Here is a 17721-nt window from a genome sequence, read left to right as displayed (position 1 = left end):
CTCTTCACGCTTATGACTAGTGATAGGGCAAAAATTTAGTATTCTTTTATGCAACTTCCAATCCCTATCAATGAAGTGGGCTGTCAAACATATATAATTTATTCTTTACAATGAAGTCCATGTGTCTGTTATGAGACAAATTTTTGGTTGTGCTTCTCTAAAAGACCTTCTTAGATTTTGCTTCAATTCACCGTAAACTTCATAACAATCGCTTGTTATTGTTCTACGAGAAGGAAGACGAAATAATGGTTGAGTTATTCTCATAAATTTCATAAAGCCTTCCTTTTTTACAAAACTAAATGGTAGTTCATCAATAACTATCATCTCAATTAAGGCCCTCCTAACCACTTCTTGATCAAATTTCCAAAGCGATCCTCCATCATTTTGGCAAGATTGAAAATTTATCTTTGTTTGACTATTATCTTTATCAATGTAAGGTGGGTATTCTTTGCATCTAGCCAAATGATTTTTCAATCTTGTTGTTCCATTCCTAGACGTATTAGCAGCATAAGGTTGCTTACAATATCTACACTTTGCTTTACCGACCCCATTTACCTCAAATTTATCAAAATATTGCCAAACTTCAGATCGAGGTTGCATGGCTTTTATTTTCTTAACTTTTATCCGCCATCTATACAAAATTAAAACAAATATAAACACAAATTGAGACTAGAGTTGAGTTTAGATAATCAAAGTCTAAAATAGAGGTTGACAAGTATTTGACAAGGATATCTACGAGTTTCTGGGCTACTATTTCCCTAACATAATTTTGTAATCTCACTAGAAATATATTTATGTGATTATCTTTCACTAGAAATACTAGTAATTGAGAGCAAGAAAAAATAATATTATGTAAAGAGTGGAATCTGGAAGTGAGTCTTCATGTCAAAGTTAGTAACCCTCTATAAGACAACTAATGTAGACGTTCAGTTTCCTTTTTCTTTTACAAATATAGAATTTGTTAGCTGATTTCATTATTATATCAAATGAAGATAATCAAAATAAAGTACGCCACCTAACAAGAAAATGCCTCTTTGCACGCCACCTAGTGAAAGATAATCGCATAAATTCTTTTTGCTTGCCCACCCCTAGTTTCCACTCATTCAAATCTTGTAGTTTAATAACTCTACTAAAAAACTAATCCCACTCTTTATATGTCACTGGAATCTTTAGGTTCAAAGTAAAATTTTCCAGAACTTGTTTATGAAGAGATTAGCCATTAAAAAAAACAAGTGGCAAAACAAAGAGTTTTTCTTATTCCAAGAACTACCAATTAATCTACCATAAATTATTATAAAAAACTGAAGATTGAAGAATGAAAAGTTATGAACCTTTTGAAGAGTTGAAGATTGAAGAATGAAGGTAAAAAAATAAGGAAACCAACAGTCACACTTGAGAGTCATCGGCGCCGAGGTCGTGAAGTCGCCGTGACGTCATCTGACTCGTCTCTATTGCGCCGAGGTTCTCACTTTTTTGAGTTCTCTCTCACAGTCACAGCTCTTTGCCTCTTTGGCTAGGTTTCTGTTTCTCTCTTTCTAATTTCCTGTAGTGAAGTGAAACTAGGGAAAGACTAAAGAGGGTAAGAGTTGGGCCTTATTGGGTTGGGCTGGGCACTAGGGCAGTGTAGAGAATTAGAGATACAACATATTGGGTTGGGCTGGGCAGTATAGATCCAACATAAAATTCTTTAAAATTTGGTATTTTGGTATACCAAAATTTCAAGATCCTAATACCGAGGACTGAAACGTTATGCCGAAATACCGAAAATGTAATACCGAATTATACTGAAATACCGAATTAATTCGGTCCGGTTCGGAATTAGATTTTTCGGATTTTATGCCCACCCCTAACCAGAACCCCCGGTGGCAACTATGGCCAGGGGTAGAGGTCGAGGCCGAGGTCGTGCTAGAGGCCGAGGTAGAGCTCAGTTTAGAGCTCGAGCAGTTGCACCTGTTGAAGAACCTCAGATAGACCTTCAGGAGGAGGTCCTAGTTCAGAATGTACCAGTTGGACCAGTTTAGGTCCCGAAAGGATTCATAGTCACTCCAGTACTTCAGGACTCTCTAGTCCGATTGGTGAGTCTTATGGAGGGTGTGGCCCATAATGGTACATTTCCAGTGGCACCAGCCATCTCACAGGTTGGGGGAGGAGCACAAACTCCCACTACTCCCGCTCTGGAGCAGATGGCTCCCCAGAATCAGGCTCCAGCAGCCCCGCCAGTTGGGGTAGTTCAGCCAGTTGTTGCGGTACAGACCGGTGATAGGCCCGCCATGTCTTTTGAGGCCTTATTGATATTGGATAAGTTCACTAAGCTCTTTCCAGTTCACTTCAGTGGTACACCTTCTAAGGACCCACATGATTATCTTGAACGCTGTCATGAGGTGCTGCGGAACATGGGTATAGTTGAGACCAATGGGGTTGATTTTGCTGTATTTCAGATGACGGCTTCTGCCAAGAGGTGGTGGAGAGATTACGCATTGACCCGACCAGTCGGATCACCTGCACTTACCTGGGAGCAGTTCTCTCAGTTATTTCTGGAGAAGTTCCTCCCTATCACACTGAGAGAGGAATTCCGCAAGTAATTTGAGCGTCTACAGCAGGGCAGTATGACTGTTACTCAGTATGAGTCCTATTTTGTGGATTTTGCCCGTCATGCTCTCCTTTTACTACCTACGGAGGGAGAGAGAGAGTGAGGAGGTTCATTGAGGGACTCACTCACCCTATCAGACTTCAGATGGCCAAGGAGTCCGAAAGTGAGATTTCTTTTCAGGCGGCTGCTAATGTCGCAAGGAGGATCAAAATGGTTCTTGCACAGGAAAGAGGGCAGAGGTCCGACAAGAGGCCTCGTCTGTTTAGTGGTTATAGTGGTGCCTCATCTGGAGGCCGGGGTAATTTTGGTAGGGGTCATCCTCCCAGATCGTTTCATTCAGCACTTCATGTATCTCCCGGTGCTTCAGGGAGACACGATCCTATTATGCCTTACTCTGGGCAGCCAGTATTCAGTGCACATTCAGCTCCTATCAGTGCACCACCACTCCAGAGTTACTACAGTGGTTATCCGGCCCATCTGGGTCAGCTTCAGCTTCAGCAGCCATGGCATCAGGATGGGTGTTATGAGTGTGGGAACATTGGTCACATAAGGAGGTATTGCCCTAGATTGGCGAGTAATAGATCTCGGCAAGATTCTCGTGCCATCATACCGGCACCGGTTGCTTCACCGCCTGCTCAGCCAGCTAGAGGTAGGGGTCAAGCAGTTAGAGGTGGAGGTCAGGCCATTAGAGGTGGAGGTCAGACCGTTAGAGGTAGAGGCCAGCCAGTTAGAGGCCGTCCTAGAGATGCAGTTCAGAGTGGTGGGGCCCAGCCCCGATTTTATGCTTTTCCAGCTAGGCCTGAGGCCGAGTCATCTGATGTTGTGATCACAGGTTTTATTCCAGTTTGCCATAGAGATGCTTCAGTTCTATTTGATCCAGGATCTACTTATTTCTATGTGTTCTCCTATTTTGCTTCATATTTGGTTGTGCCTTGTGATTCTTTGAGTGCTTATGTGTGTGTATCTACACCGGTGGGAGACTCTGTGGTAGTAGATCATGTCCACCATTCGTGTGTGGTTACTCTTGGTAATCTTGAAACTAGTGTGGATCTTCTACTTTTTGATATGGTAGATTTTGATGTCATCTTGGGTATGGATTGGATGTCTCCTTATCATGCTATATTGGACTGTCATGCTAAGACAGTGATCCTAGCTATGCCGGGGTTACCTCGATTAGAGTGGAAAGGAACTCCTGGACATTCTACCGGCAGGGTTATTTCTTATATGAAAGCTCGGCGTATGGTAGAGAAAGGATGTCTAGCCTATTTGGCTTATATTCGTGATCCCAGTGCGGATGTCCCTTCTATGGACTCAGTATCAGTTGTTCGTGAATTTTCAGAAGTATTTCCTGCAGATCTGTTGGGGATGCCACCCGACAGAGATATTGACTTCTGTATTGATTTGGCTCCGAGCACTAAGCCCATTTCTATTCCACCATATCGTATGGCCCCGCCAGAGTTGAAAGAATTGAAAGAACAGTTACAAGACTTTCTTGATCAGGGATTCATTAGACCCAGTGTCTTTCCCTGGGGTGCACCAATATTATTTGTAAAGAAGAAAGATGGCTCGATGCGGATGTGTATAGACTATCGGCAGTTGAACAAGGCCACTATCAAAAACAAATATCCGCTGCCAAGAATTGATGACTTATTTGATCAGCTTCAGGGTGCCAAGGTATTTTCGAAAATTGATTTGAGATCTGGTTACCATCTGTTGAAGATTAAGGCATCTGCTGTCCCTAAGACACTTTTCGGACTCGGTATGAGCATTACGAGTTCCTAGTGATGTCATTTGGGTTGACAAATGCTCCAGCAGCATTTATGGATTTGATGAATCGGGTGTTCAAGCCTTATTTGGATTCTTGTGTGGTTATATTCATTGATGATATCTTGATTTACTCCAGCAGTCGAGAGGAGCATGAGCAGCATCTTCGAAGTGTGCTTCACACCTTGAAGAATAATCAGTTATATGCCAAAATTTCAAAATGTGAGTTTTGGTTAGACTCAGTTGCCTTTTTGGGACATGTTGTATCGGCAGAAGGCATAAAGGTGGATCCTAAGAAGATTGAGGCTGTTCAGAATTGGCCTAGACCTACTTCGGTTACAGAGACCTAGAGTTTCCTGGGTTTGGCAGGTTATTATCATCGGTTTGTGGAAGGGTTTTCATCTATAGCAATCCCATTGACCAGATTGACCTAGAAAGGTGTCCCATTCAGATGGTCAGACGAGTGTGAGTTGAGCTTTCAGAAGCTCAAGACAGCTTTGACTACGGCGCCAGTGTTGGTATTACCCACAGGGTCAGGATCGTATACGGTATATTGTGACGCATCTCACATTGGACTTGCTGCAGTATTAATGCAAGATGGCAAGGTAATTGCATATACGTCGCGACAGTTGAAAGTTCACGAGAAGAATTATCCTGTTTATAACTTAGAATTGGCAGCCATTGTTCATGCGCTGAAGATTTGGAGGCATTATCTCTACGGTGTCTCGTGTGAGCTATTTACTGATCATCATAGCCTCCAGTATCTATTCAAACAAAAGGATCTTAATTTGAGGCAGAGAAGATGGTTGGAGTTGTTGAAAGACTATGATATCACCATTTTGTATTACCCCGGAAAGACCAATGTGGTGGCCGATGCTTTGAGTAGAAAGGCTGTGAGTATGGGCAGTCTTGCGTATATTCCGGTTGGTGAGAGGCCATTAATTGCAGATGTTCAGACTTTGGCTAATCAGTTCGTGAGGTTAGATGTTTCAGAACCCAGTCGGGTTCTAACTTGTACAGTCGCTCAGTCTTCTTTATATGAGCGCATCAGAGAGAGGCAGTATAATGATCCTCATTTACTTGTCCTTAAGGACACGGTGCAGCACGGTGATGCCAAACAGGTTGCTGTGGGGGAAGATGGAGGTCTGCGAATGCAGGGCCGTATTTGTGTGCCTAATGTTGATGAGCTTCGTGAATTAATTCTTGAAGAGGCACATAGTTTCAGGTATTCTATTCATCCAGGTACCGCTAAAATGTATCAAGATTTGCGACAACATTATTAGTGGAGGAGAATGAAAAAGGATATAGTTGGACATGTAGCTCGGTGTCTGAATTGTCAGCAAGTTAAGTACGAGCATCAAAGACCTGGTGGTTTGCTTCAGAAGTTAGAAATTCCTGAGTGGAAGTGGGAGCGTATCACTATGGATTTTGTTGTTGGGCTCCCACGGACACAGAGAAAATTTGACGCAGTTTGGGTCATTGTGGACAGGTTGACCAAGTCATCCCATTTCATTCTAGTGGCAGTTACCTATTCTTCAGAGAGGTTAGCTGAAATTTACATTCATGAGATTGTCTGCCTTCACGGTGTGCCCGTGTCTATTATTTCAGATCGAGGTACGCAGTTTACCTTACATTTCTGGAGGGCTGTACAACATGAGTTAGGCACGCGAGTGAAGTTGAGTACATCATTTCATCCACAGATAGACGGACAGTCATAGCGCACTATTCAGATATTGGAAGATATGCTTCGCGCTTGTGTTATAGACTTTGGAGGTTCTTGGGATCATTTCTTACCACTTGCGGAGTTTGCTTATAATAATAGCAACCAGTCGAGCATTCAGATGGCTCCATATGAGGCATTATACGAAAGGCGATGCCGATCGCTAGTTGGTTGGTTTGAACCGGGAGAGGCTCGGTTGTTGGGTACCGATTTGGTACAGGATGTCTTGGATAAGGTCAAGATTATTCAGGATCGACTTCGCACAGCTCAATCTAGGCAAAAAAGTTATGCCGACCGCAAAGTTCGTGATATTGTATTCATGGTTGGAGAACGAATATTGCTCCGGGTTTCACCTATGAAAGGTGTAATGAGGTTCGGAAAGAAGGGAAAGTTGAGCCCTAGGTATATCGGACCCTTTGAAATTCTTGAAAGGGTGGGTGAAGTAGCCTACAAGCTTGCATTACCACCTAGTTTATCAGCGGTTCATCCGGTGTTCCATGTGTCTATGCTCCGAAAATATCATGGTGATCCGTCCCATGTGTTAGATTTCAGCCCAGTCCAATTGGACAAAGATTTGACTTACGAAGAGGAGCCGGTGGCTATTCTAGCCTGGCAGGTCCGACAGTTGAGGTCTAAGAGTTATCCTTTAGTTCGGGTGCAATGGAGAGGTCAGTCGGTAGAGGTATCTACCTGGGAGTCCGAATCGGACATGCGGAGTAAATATCCACACCTTTTCTCCAGCTCAGGCACTTTTTTCTAACTCCGTTCGAGGACGAACATTTGTTTTAGAGGTGGAGAATGTGATGACCTAAAATATTATCTTTAAATTTAATAAGTAATTTTGTATTCTAAGACCTCAAAAAGCACCATTTATCATTCTTCGACTTGCGTACGCAGTCTGTATATTTTTCCGGAAAGTTTTTATGTAAAAAATGGATTAAAATGGGAAATAGAGCTTTAAAACTAAACTAAGTTGACTTTGGTCAACGTTTTGAGAAAGGGGACCTGGATCAGTGTTTTAAATATTTCGGTAGGTCCGTATCGTGATTTGGGACTTGGACGTATGCCCGGAATCGAATTCCGAGGTCCCTAGCCCGAGTTATGGAATTTTGATGAAAATTTAAAAGCTTGAAAGCTTAATGATTTCTAAGAAATTACTGATGTTGGATTTATTGACCTCGGGTTCGTATTTTGGTTCCGGATCTCGGTATAGATCCACTATAATATTTATGACTTGTCTGTCGAATTTGGCGAGAATCGGAGTTGATTTGATGTGATTCGGACGTCCGATTGTAAAAATATAAGTTTTAAAGTTTTCTTTAAAACTTCCTTTGATTTGGTGTCCGATTCGTAGTTCTAGGTGTTATTTTGGCTATTCGATCACGCGAACAAGTTCGTATGATGTTTTAGAACTTATGTGCATATTTGGTTTGGAGCCCCGAGGGCTCGGGTGAGTTTCGGATAGGCTACGAGATGTTTTGGACTTTGAAAATCTGGTATTTTGCTGCAGCAGGTGTTCTCGCATATTCTTCTTCGCGTTCGCGAAGGTACTCTCGCAAACGCGAAGAGTAAACTGGGCAGCTGGATTTTTCTTCTTCACGAACGTGAAGGCTTGGTCGCGAACGCGAAGCGATGGGGGAATTACCCTTCACGAACGCGACCATCTCCTCGCGAACGTGTAGTGTTAGGCACACCTGGGGGAGGGTCGATCATTCCTTCAGCGCGAACGCGAGCTATGCCTCGCGAACGCGAAGGCCAGGGGGGGAAACCTACGCGACTCGCGAACGCGAAAGCCACGGGCTGCTACTCATCACGAACGCGATAGGCCCTTCGCGAACGCAAAGAAGGCCTGACCCCTGTGACTTAAAACAGAACCAAAAAGGGGATTTTTCTCATTTTTCACAAACCCTCAATTCTAACTCGGCTTATGGGCGATTTCAAAGGAGTTTTTCACGATTTCGGACTGGGTAAGTGTTCTTTATCATATAGTGATTGAATTTCACAAATCCATATCTATATTCATCATTTATTTCGGATTTAGATGGAAGAAATTGGAATTTTTGTAAAACTTTCCAAAAAATAAAAAATTAAGATTTGAAGGTCCATTTGATATCGGAATTAGACAAATTTAATATGGTTGAACTTGTATCGGAACGGGTGTTCGGATTTCGCGAGTTTTTCCGAAACTTGAGATATGGGTCCCACCGCCAAATATTTTAATGAATTTCGGATTTTTATCCGGAAAATTTATAAATTCATATGGAATTAATTCCTATGATTAGTATTGAATATATTGAATTGTTTGTGAATAGATTTGAAGCTTTTGGAGGTAAATTTAAAAGGAAAAACTGTGGTTGAATAATTAATTAGAATTTACAAAGCGAGATAAGTGTCGGGGTTAACCTTGACTTGAGGGAATAGAACCCTTAAATTGTTTGTTATGTGAATTGCATGTAAACGACGTATAGGCGAGGTGACGAATGTCTATACGTCGTCAAATTAATTGTTTGCCTGCTTACTTGAAAAATCACAAATTGTTTTTAATCATAAATTAATTATTATAATAATTATTTCTCTCTTATTCTTTGCAAATATAAATTCTTGAATTCCCGCATTAATTGTTACATGTTATTTGAATTATGTGCCTTAATTGTTATTTGACATTTAGCATAATAAATATTAAACTACCTATTTGCTCCATGATTTCCATAATAATTTGCTATTTGTCATTGTTTGCTTCATAATTAAACCATAATTATTGTATGCTTGTTGTCTTGTAATTTTATATTAATAATTATATTTATTGGGAAAATTTTTTCTATAAAAATTGGTAAATGAAAATGTTGGAGGAGCGGGTTGCACATTGCAACATAATTAATTATAATGAATATATTGGAGGATCAGGTTGCACACCGCAACAGACTTATTAAAAGTCTATATTGGAGGATCGGGTTGCACGTCGTAACAGACTTGTTAAAGAGTTAATATTAGAGGATCGGGTTGCACGCCGCAACAGACTTATTAAAAGTCAATATTGGAGGATCGGGTTGCACGCCGCAACAGATTTGTTAAAAAGTTAATATTGGAGGATCGGGTTGCACGCCGCAACAGACTTGATTAAAATGAATATATTGGAGGAGCAGGTTGCACGCCGCAACAAAACTGAATGTGGATATATTGTGAGAGCAGGTTGTACGCTGCAACAGAAATAATGGAAATGATAATTGGTTATGACTGTTGAGTTGCCTTCAGTTATTATAAATGAATTACCTGATTTATTCTTATTATTGTTGTTGTTACTAATATTACGTACATGTTAATGTAAGTGAACCGCCTTAGCCTCGTCACTACTTCGTCGAGGTTAGGCTCAGCACTTACCAGTACATGAGGTCGGTTGTACTGACACTACACTCTGCACTTCTTGTGCAGATTTTGGAGTTGGTCCCAGCGGCGTACCATAGACTTGCTCGGATTTCAGTTATCAGAGGAGACTTGAGGTATAACTGCATGGCAGTTCTGAAGTCCCTGTCTATTGTACTTTAGCTGTGTGTTTATTTTCAGACAGCTTTATTTTATTCAGACCTTTATTTGTATTTATTCTAGAAGCTCGTGCACTTGTGAAACCAATTCTGGGATGGTATTTAGACACCGTTATTACTATGGATTATTTCAAAATTGCTTCCGCATTTGCTTCCTTGTTATTAATAAATTTAAAAATTATTTTAAAAACGGTTAATATTATTCTAACGTTGGCTTGCCTAGCAAGTAAAATGTTAGGCGCCATCACAGTTCGAAGGTGGGAAATTCGGGTCGTGACAGGAGCAAACAACACACAATACAATCTATCCAAATGTTATAAATATCAAAACGATACAGTACAATACAATACCATACGATACATTATGAAACTATACATAACAACCATCCAAACAAGCTGTAACTTTTCCATACTGTACTAATAACGTAGAAACTTTATACATTATCATGTCATCTAAAAAATACTATCCGTAGCCATTGAAATTAGTGATCTGAAAAATGAGACAAATATCGTACGATAAAATATTAAAATACACTAAGGGGTCGTTTGGTAGGGTATATAAGAATAATGCGGAATACGGTGTATTAGTAATGCAGGAATTAGTAATGCATGTGTTAGTAATGCAAGCATTAGTTATGCAGATATTATTTCTTATAAACTGTTTGGTGTGGTGTATTAAAAATTATAATGCATTGCATAACTTTTTAGAAAAATAGTTGTTTACAAAAATGCCTTCCATATTCTCTAGCTTTAAGGGGCTTTAAGGATAATTTTGTCTTTAACTATACTAATGCATGCATTAATAGACTTGGTATTACTAATGACATAGTTTTCTATGCATTACTTATACATAGGCTAATACCTAGTATGATGAATAACTAATGCAAGTATTAGTTATACACAAATTAAAAAAATGTACCAAATAAGGTATTAGTAATGCACAGAGCTAATGCTTGCATTATTTTTTCTAATACTTCCCACCAAACGTTTCCTAATAGCTTAGATGAGACATGTTATACTATTACAATATAGTAAAATACACTGATTTGGCAAAAATAATTACACTATTCAAGCGTATCTTAGAGCCCGTTTGGCCATAATTTTTTTTCACTTTTTTTTCAAAATCCTTTTATTTTTTTTTGAAATTGTTAGGCCATAAAATTTTCAATTTTCAATTGAAAATAAATTTTGAAGTTTTTCGAAAATTTGAGAAACTCCAAAAAGTTGTTCTTCAAAATTTTCGCTCAAATCACAAAAATTCAAAAACAACCCAAAATTATATTAATATCCAAAAATAATTCTAATTATCAAATACCATTTTTACTTAATATTTCGTCCCCAAATTTTAGACCTTATGAACATCTTGGGAAGCACGTAAAAAAGACTACTGTATTATTTAGTTAGTATTAGTCAAATACCGCCAAATCACAACCCAAGACAGTCAGCAGAAGACAAACCAATACCCAACTCAAACAAACCATTAGCATCTTTTCTTTATCTTTGCTTAACAAATTCTCAAACTTTCCTGTCTCTCTCTCCGCACACCGCCCCAGTCCTACCTTTGTCCTCTCTTAAAAGAAATTCAAGATTTTCACAATCTTTTTTTACAAATTCAAGACCTTTTTTTTGTTTAAAATGGAGAATATAGAAGAGGGATTGTTATTGAAAGTAAAAGAAGATAAGGGTGTAGTTGAATTGAGATGGGAAGTAATTTGGGAAGAAGTGAAAGAAGTTGGTTATTTGGCTGGACCAATGATAGCAGTGACACTTTCACAGTATTTTTTACAAGTAATATCAATGATGATGGTTGGTCATTTAGGTGAACTTTCTCTTTCAAGTACTGCTATTGCTCTTTCTCTTGCTGGTGTCACTGGTTTCAGCTTTCTTGTAAGTACTTCTATCTATGATTATTTCTTGAATTTAAGTTATATATAGTGACAGTATTTCGAACCATGGAGTCAGCCATGTATGCTTGCATCAAGGTAGACTGCCTTGGACCCGGCGTAAACGTGAGATGATTCGTACAACCGGACTGTACTATTTTATAGTGACAGTATAAACAATGTTTAGTACAATTTAACTGGTTATACCAGGTTCTCGCACTATTTTTTTAGTTAGCTTGTAGTAATACTTAGTATGAAGAGTTACCTATAGTTGATAATTAATATGAAGAGGTCACACAACTTAAACTCTTTCTTCTTTATGTCACTTGTACTGTGGTAGGTTTACAATTTGGGGAACTTATAATGTTTAGATGTCTATGAGGTTGTAGTTCAATGTTTTTGCAGCAAAAGAAATGGTCTTTCTATGACAGTCTAAAGAATTTTCTATTGGTGCAATTTAGCTAGTTATAACAAGTTCTCGCTCATTTCAGGCTATTGTATTATACTTAATGCCTATAGTTGTAGGTCCGTTTTACCTGACTAATAATGTAAAAGAGTCAATACCTTATCCGTGGGTAGAACTTAAACTCTGTCTTCCTTATGTAACTTGTAATGTGTTAGGTTTACAATTTTGGCCCCCGAGAAGGATAAGATGCGGGAGTCGAGGTTGAGATGATTCGGGCATGTTTAAAGGAGAAGCACAGGAGCCCCTGTTCGAAGGCGTGAGAGGTTAGGGGTGGTTTTGAGAAGGGGTAGAGGTAGGCCAAAAAAGTCATGGGGGAAGTGATTAGGGGGGGACATGGCGCAACTGAAGCTTACTGAGGACATGACTCTTGATAAAAGGGTGTGGCGGTCAGGGATTAGGTTAGTAATTTAGTAGGTAGTCGAGCGTTCTCCATATGTCTACTCAGCTCGATAGCATTAGTGTTAGTATGGTATCTTTTTATTCTTAGATTGTTATTAGTACTTGGTGTTTACTTGCTTTCTTGGTTTTGGTCTCAATGGCAAGGTGTGCGTACACTCTACCCTCCCCAGACCCCACTAATGGGATTCTACTGGGTTGTTGTTGTTGTTGGTCTTCTTGTTTTGTCTTGTTGTTATTACTATTGCCGTTACTTTTTTTATTCTTTCTTTAGTCGAGGGTCTATCGGGAACAACCTCTATGTCCTTCTAGGGTAGGGGTAAGGTTGCGTACCCTCCCCGAACCCCATTCGTGGGAACTCATTGGATTGTTGTTGTTGTATAATGTTTAGATGTCTACGAGGTTGTAGTTCAATGTTTTTGTGGCAAAAGAAATGGTCTTTCTATGACACTCTAAAGAATTTTCTATTAGTGCAATTTAACTGGTTGTAGCAGATTCTCGCTCTATATTTCAGGTTATCATATCATACTTAATGCCTATAGTTGTAGGTCAGTTTTACCTGACTAAAAATGTAAAAAATCAATACATTATCTGTGGCTAGAACTTAAACTCTTTTTCCTTATGTAACTTGTAATGTGTTAGGTTTACAATTTTGGGAACTTATAATGTTTAGATGTCTATGAGGTTGTAGTTCAATGTTTTTGCGGCAAAAGAAATGGTCTTTCTATGACAGTCTAAAGAATTTTCTATTAATGCAATTTAACTGGTTGTAGCAGGTTCTCGCTCTATATCTCAGGTTATCATATCATACTTAATGCCTATAGTTGTAGGTCAGTTTTACCTGACTAAAAATGTAAAAAATCAATGCATTATCCGTGGCTAGAACTCAAGCACTTTCTTCCTTATGTAACTTGTAATGTGTTATGTTTACAAATTTGGGGGCTTATAAGTTCGACAAATTTGCTGTCGAACTTAATTCAGTGCTAACTTTCGCTTGTAAGCTCTTCTTTTAACTAAAGAATAAAGTTATGAATATTGTGAAGTAAAGATATTGAAAAATATGAGATGAAATGCATAAGGCGGAAAATTATGTTTCGAGAAACAGTGTATTATCGTCTTGAGAGTGTAGCGAAGAAATGGAATGTCATAGTTATTAGTATAGAAGCTCTTCGATTTCTTGTTTAACAATTCATCTTTGCAACCATCTATTAAGTGAACATTAATATTCTTGAACCTTCATTGCTTTTGATCATTTGAAGTTATCAGCTCGGTCAGTGGTCAAATATATCAAACTTAATACATACTTCCTTTCTTTGAATTAAAAGCTTTCGAGACAGAAAATAAATGGATAAAGATGAAAATGGTTTGAATGACTTGAAGACAGGGACTGAACTAGGTGGGTGGAAGGGGGTTCGTCCGAACCCCCTTTGCCTGAAAATTACTTTGTGTATATTATCGATTAGATGTGGAATCCCCTTAGCTTCTTCGTGTGTTTACTTTTTTTCTTTTTTAAATCCCTTTGGTGAAATTTCTTCTTCCAGCACTGGTTGAAGAGTGTTAAACTTTTTTAGATGGACTAATTGTTTAGGAACAACCTTTTTTTTTTTTTTTTTGGCATCTCCGCTGACAACTATTTATATATGCCTTGTAGTTAGGAATGGCCAGTGCACTAGAAACTCTTTGCGGGCAGGCTTTTGGAGCTAAGCAATACCAAAGACTTGGTACTCAAACATACACTGCCATTTTTTCTCTCTTCATTGTTTGCATTCCCCTCACAATCTTGTGGATGTATATGGGAAAATTGCTTACCTTCATCGGCCAAGATCCTCAGATTTCTCATGAAGCTGGAAAGTTCATTAAGTGGCTGATTCCTGCTCTCTTTGCTTATGCAAATCTTCATCCGCTTATTCGGTACTATCAAATGCAAAGTATGATTGCTCCCATGCTCGTAAGCTCCTGCGTAACAATATGCTTCCACATACCGCTGTCTTGGATGCTAGTGTTTTGCTCTGGCTTAGGTAATATTGGTGCGGCAATAGCTATTGGTATATCGATGTGGTTGAATGTCATAATCCTTGCTTCATACATGAGGTTGTCTCCCGCTTGTGCAAAAACCCGCGCACCAATGTCTTGGGAGATTGTCAAGGGAATGAGAGAGTTTTTTCAGTTTGCTATCCCTTCTGCAATCATGATTTGGTACTTCAACTCCCTCATCCACTCATTTTAAGAATTTAAATACACTTTTGGTTGTGTCTTTCTACGAAATTTATGCTACGTGTTGTATTTTTGTAGTCTTGAGTGGTGGTCATTTGAGCTGCTCATCTTGCTATCAGGCCTATTGCCAAATCCCCAACTTGAAGCTTCAGTTCTGTCTATATGGTATGTTTTGCATCTCGCTCTCGAATGAGTAAACTCAGTTAGTAATATGATCCATGAAATCCAAGATTTTGCTAATCTTTTGGGAATTTTTACAATGCAGCCTGAACACCATTTCTACGCTTTATGCAATACCATTTGGTCTCGCTGGTGCTGTAAGGTTTGTCTAAGTATTTAATCCAGCTTTCCACTTCCATGTGGTTTGTTTGTCAAATATAAGCATAACCTGTTTACTTTCAGCATAAGAGTTTCTAATCAATTAGGAGCTGGAAATCCTCAAGGAGCTCGCGTATCTGTGCTTTCTGCAATGCTCATGGCGACCACAGAGACAATACTCGTAAGCACAACTGTCTTTGCTTGTAGAAATGTATTTGGTTACATTTTCAGCAATGAGAAGGAAGTTGTGGACTATGTCGCAAACATGGCCCCTCTTCTATGTATATCGGTCATAACTGACAGCTTGCAAGGAACTCTTTCAGGTTAGACTTTTTCCACATCAAATTACTACACTTAAGGTAACAAATACCAGTGGCGAGGCCACATTTACCAAAAAGGGGGTTCAACTGAATCTCCTTTTGCTGGAAAATTGCACTACGTATATATTGTTGAATCCGCCACTATTAGATACATGACAAGAACGGGCGTATGACTAATTGCGGCTTTATGCACATTGTAGGTGTTGCGAGGGGATGTGGTTGGCAGCATATCGGAGCCTATGTCAATCTTGCTTCATTTTACCTTTGTGGAATTCCTATAGCTGCTTCATTGGCTTTTTGGCTCAACTTTAGGGGAAAAGGCCTGTGGATCGGCGTACTTTCTGGTGCTGCTGTGCAATCTATTCTACTCTCTGTGATAACATGCTGCACAGATTGGAAAAAACAAGCTGCAATGGCAAGGGAGAGGCTTCATGCTGATGAAAAATCATCTATTGATAACAGGTTGATGTAAATGAGAGGGCTATAAATGAATTGTACTTCTCTTATTGAAGTCTAGAACAAGTTACAGAATACTGAACTAATAAAAAATAGAGAGAGGATCCAATTTTCCCTTCTGTCCTCCAAAGTTTGTACTTTAATTTGTATGTCCTCTAAATCTGCAAAATCAAAGTTGAGTTCTTTTTCTTCTTTTATCACGTTGATTGATATGAGTTGAGCTTAAACGAAGAATTGAGGATTCATATAGCTGATCCTAACTTGTTTGTATTGAGGTTAGTTGTTGTTTATCACGCTGATGTAAATTTGGGCAATTTACTGTCAAGCATGAATGTCACATGAGGCATTAAACAATTGCTACACTTTAGTTAGGGGCAGCCAGGGGCGCAAGGTATCTTGCGTTCGCGCAGGGTACGAGGAAGGGTCGCGCCCTAAAGGCTGCGATTAGGTGCGGCAAACGGGCGGGCTGTGTCGGATATGGGTCGGTCAAGAATGAGTAGTGCAAAAACGGATAAATTATCCGACCCGATCCACATTTAATATGGATAGTTAAACCCATTATTGTTTATCTATTGTCTAAGTGAATAATATGGTTCTTATCCATATTGAACCCGTTTTTTAAAAGTTCATTATCCTACCAATTTTTATTTTTAATGGATAATATAGGTGGATAACTGTTTTATTTTAATCATTGCTACCACTAGATGTGATGTAGACAATCTACCCTAAAGTAAGTATTAATGGTTGCTTCTTTAGTTTGAACTTGTGACCTATAGGTCACACATAATTTTACCGTTACTCCAATGTTCCGCTTCAATTGCTACATTTTAGCTGGGACTTATAAATGTTTTGTTCCTTAAAAATTGTTAATTAGCTTGATTAGGACGATCATATTATTAAATGGATAATAATAGGCACACGTGATATTTTGTTATTAGCTACCAGTTTCAGATTTAAAAGATAATAGAGATATATTTTAATGGAACAAAAGTTTTTTTTATATAAAAATTAGAAGGGAAAACAATGCTAATACCTGAAGGAATAACTCATAATTGTGGGATTTTACGACAAAATAGAAACATACAGAAAAGAAGTAATTTAAACTTCAGCTAGAAAAGCAATTATCATAATATGGTGCAATTATAAATTTACAGTTTTCAAAAAATGTACACCAGTAATAAGGGGGGGATTTTATTTATTTTTCAATTAGGACAAGAAACGAGAAAATGACAAAAATAGTTCATTGTATTTAAAATACGGCAAATGGCCAAATATACCCCTTTACTTTCGAAAATGGTCTAAGAATACCCCTCGTTATACTATTGGGTTATCTATACCCATGCAGTCATACTTTGGATTTAAATATACCCCTCATTTAAACGGAGGGACACGTGTCATCATCCTGTTGGTCAATTCTAAATATCTCCTAATTAATTAAAAAGACCCATTACCCATACCCGAAAAATAATTTTTTAAAGCAATGGTTTTTTGTAAAAATTGGAAAAAACTAAAATTATTTTTACTAAAAACTGAAAAAATGATTTTTTTTTTTCCAGTTTTTACAAAAAAACTGCTTTAGAGAAAACTGAAACCTATTTTCTAAAATAATATTTTTATAAAAACTGAAAAAAAAAGGTGAAAATCAATTTTCTAAAGCAATGTTTTTATAAAAACTGGAAAAAACTGATTTTCTTTATTATTAAAAACTGAAAAAAACGAAAATATTTTTTTCAGTTTTTACAAAAACTACTTTAAAAAAAGCTGAAAAATATTTTCTAAAACAATATTTTTGTAAAAACTGAAAAGCAATTTTCTAAAGCAATATTTTTGTAAAAACTGAAAAAATAAATTATTTTTTTTCAGTTTTTAGTTAAAAATATTTCAGTTTTTAATTGCTTTAAAAAATTATTTTTCAGTTTTTTTTTCCAGTTTTTATAAAAATATTGTTTTAGAAATATTTTTCAGGTTTTTTAAAGCAGTTTTTTTGTAAAAATTGGGAAAAAAAATATTTTCATTTTTTTCAGTTTTTAGTTAAAACAAAATTAGTTTTTTCCAG

At 38.1% G+C, this 17721-nt stretch overlaps 1 protein-coding gene across 3 annotated transcripts; it reads left to right on the top strand.

The window, feature by feature from the left end:
* The first annotated feature begins 11055 nt into the window (after positions 1–11055).
* LOC104107837 (protein DETOXIFICATION 12-like) lies at positions 11056–15862 on the top strand. 3 transcript variants are annotated; one of them, XM_009616746.4, is made up of 6 exons: positions 11056–11499; positions 14009–14553; positions 14650–14736; positions 14837–14893; positions 14974–15212; positions 15410–15862. In XM_009616746.4, the coding sequence occupies exons 1-6, from the start codon at positions 11248–11250 to the stop codon at positions 15679–15681; spliced, it is 1452 nt and encodes a 483-aa protein (XP_009615041.1). In that variant the 5' UTR covers positions 11056–11247; the 3' UTR covers positions 15682–15862. The 3 variants fall into 3 exon arrangements, with proteins under 3 accessions (XP_009615041.1, XP_009615044.1, XP_009615043.1); XM_009616749.4 differs by having other exon boundaries at positions 11297–11431; XM_009616748.4 differs by lacking the exon at positions 11056–11499 and adding an exon at positions 11572–11705.
* Positions 15863–17721: the final 1859 nt, after the last annotated feature.

The sequence above is a fragment of the Nicotiana tomentosiformis genome, chromosome 10 (assembly GCF_000390325.3).
Source record: "Nicotiana tomentosiformis chromosome 10, ASM39032v3, whole genome shotgun sequence".
NCBI classification, from domain to species: Eukaryota; Viridiplantae; Streptophyta; class Magnoliopsida; order Solanales; family Solanaceae; genus Nicotiana; species Nicotiana tomentosiformis.
Note: the sequence above shows the minus strand (reverse complement) of the source record. Positions and strands in the feature narration are given on the sequence as shown.

Bases quoted from the DNA above. Each gene is read 5' to 3' on its own strand.
- LOC104107837 (XM_009616746.4), top strand. From the start codon at position 11,248: ATGGAGAATATAGAAGAGGGATTGTTATTGAAAGTAAAAGAAGATAAG. The intron at 11,500-14,008 runs GTAAGTACTTCT...TATGCCTTGTAG, and splicing joins TCACTGGTTTCAGCTTTCTT to TTAGGAATGGCCAGTGCACT. The intron at 15,213-15,409 runs GTTAGACTTTTT...TGCACATTGTAG, and splicing joins CTTGCAAGGAACTCTTTCAG to GTGTTGCGAGGGGATGTGGT.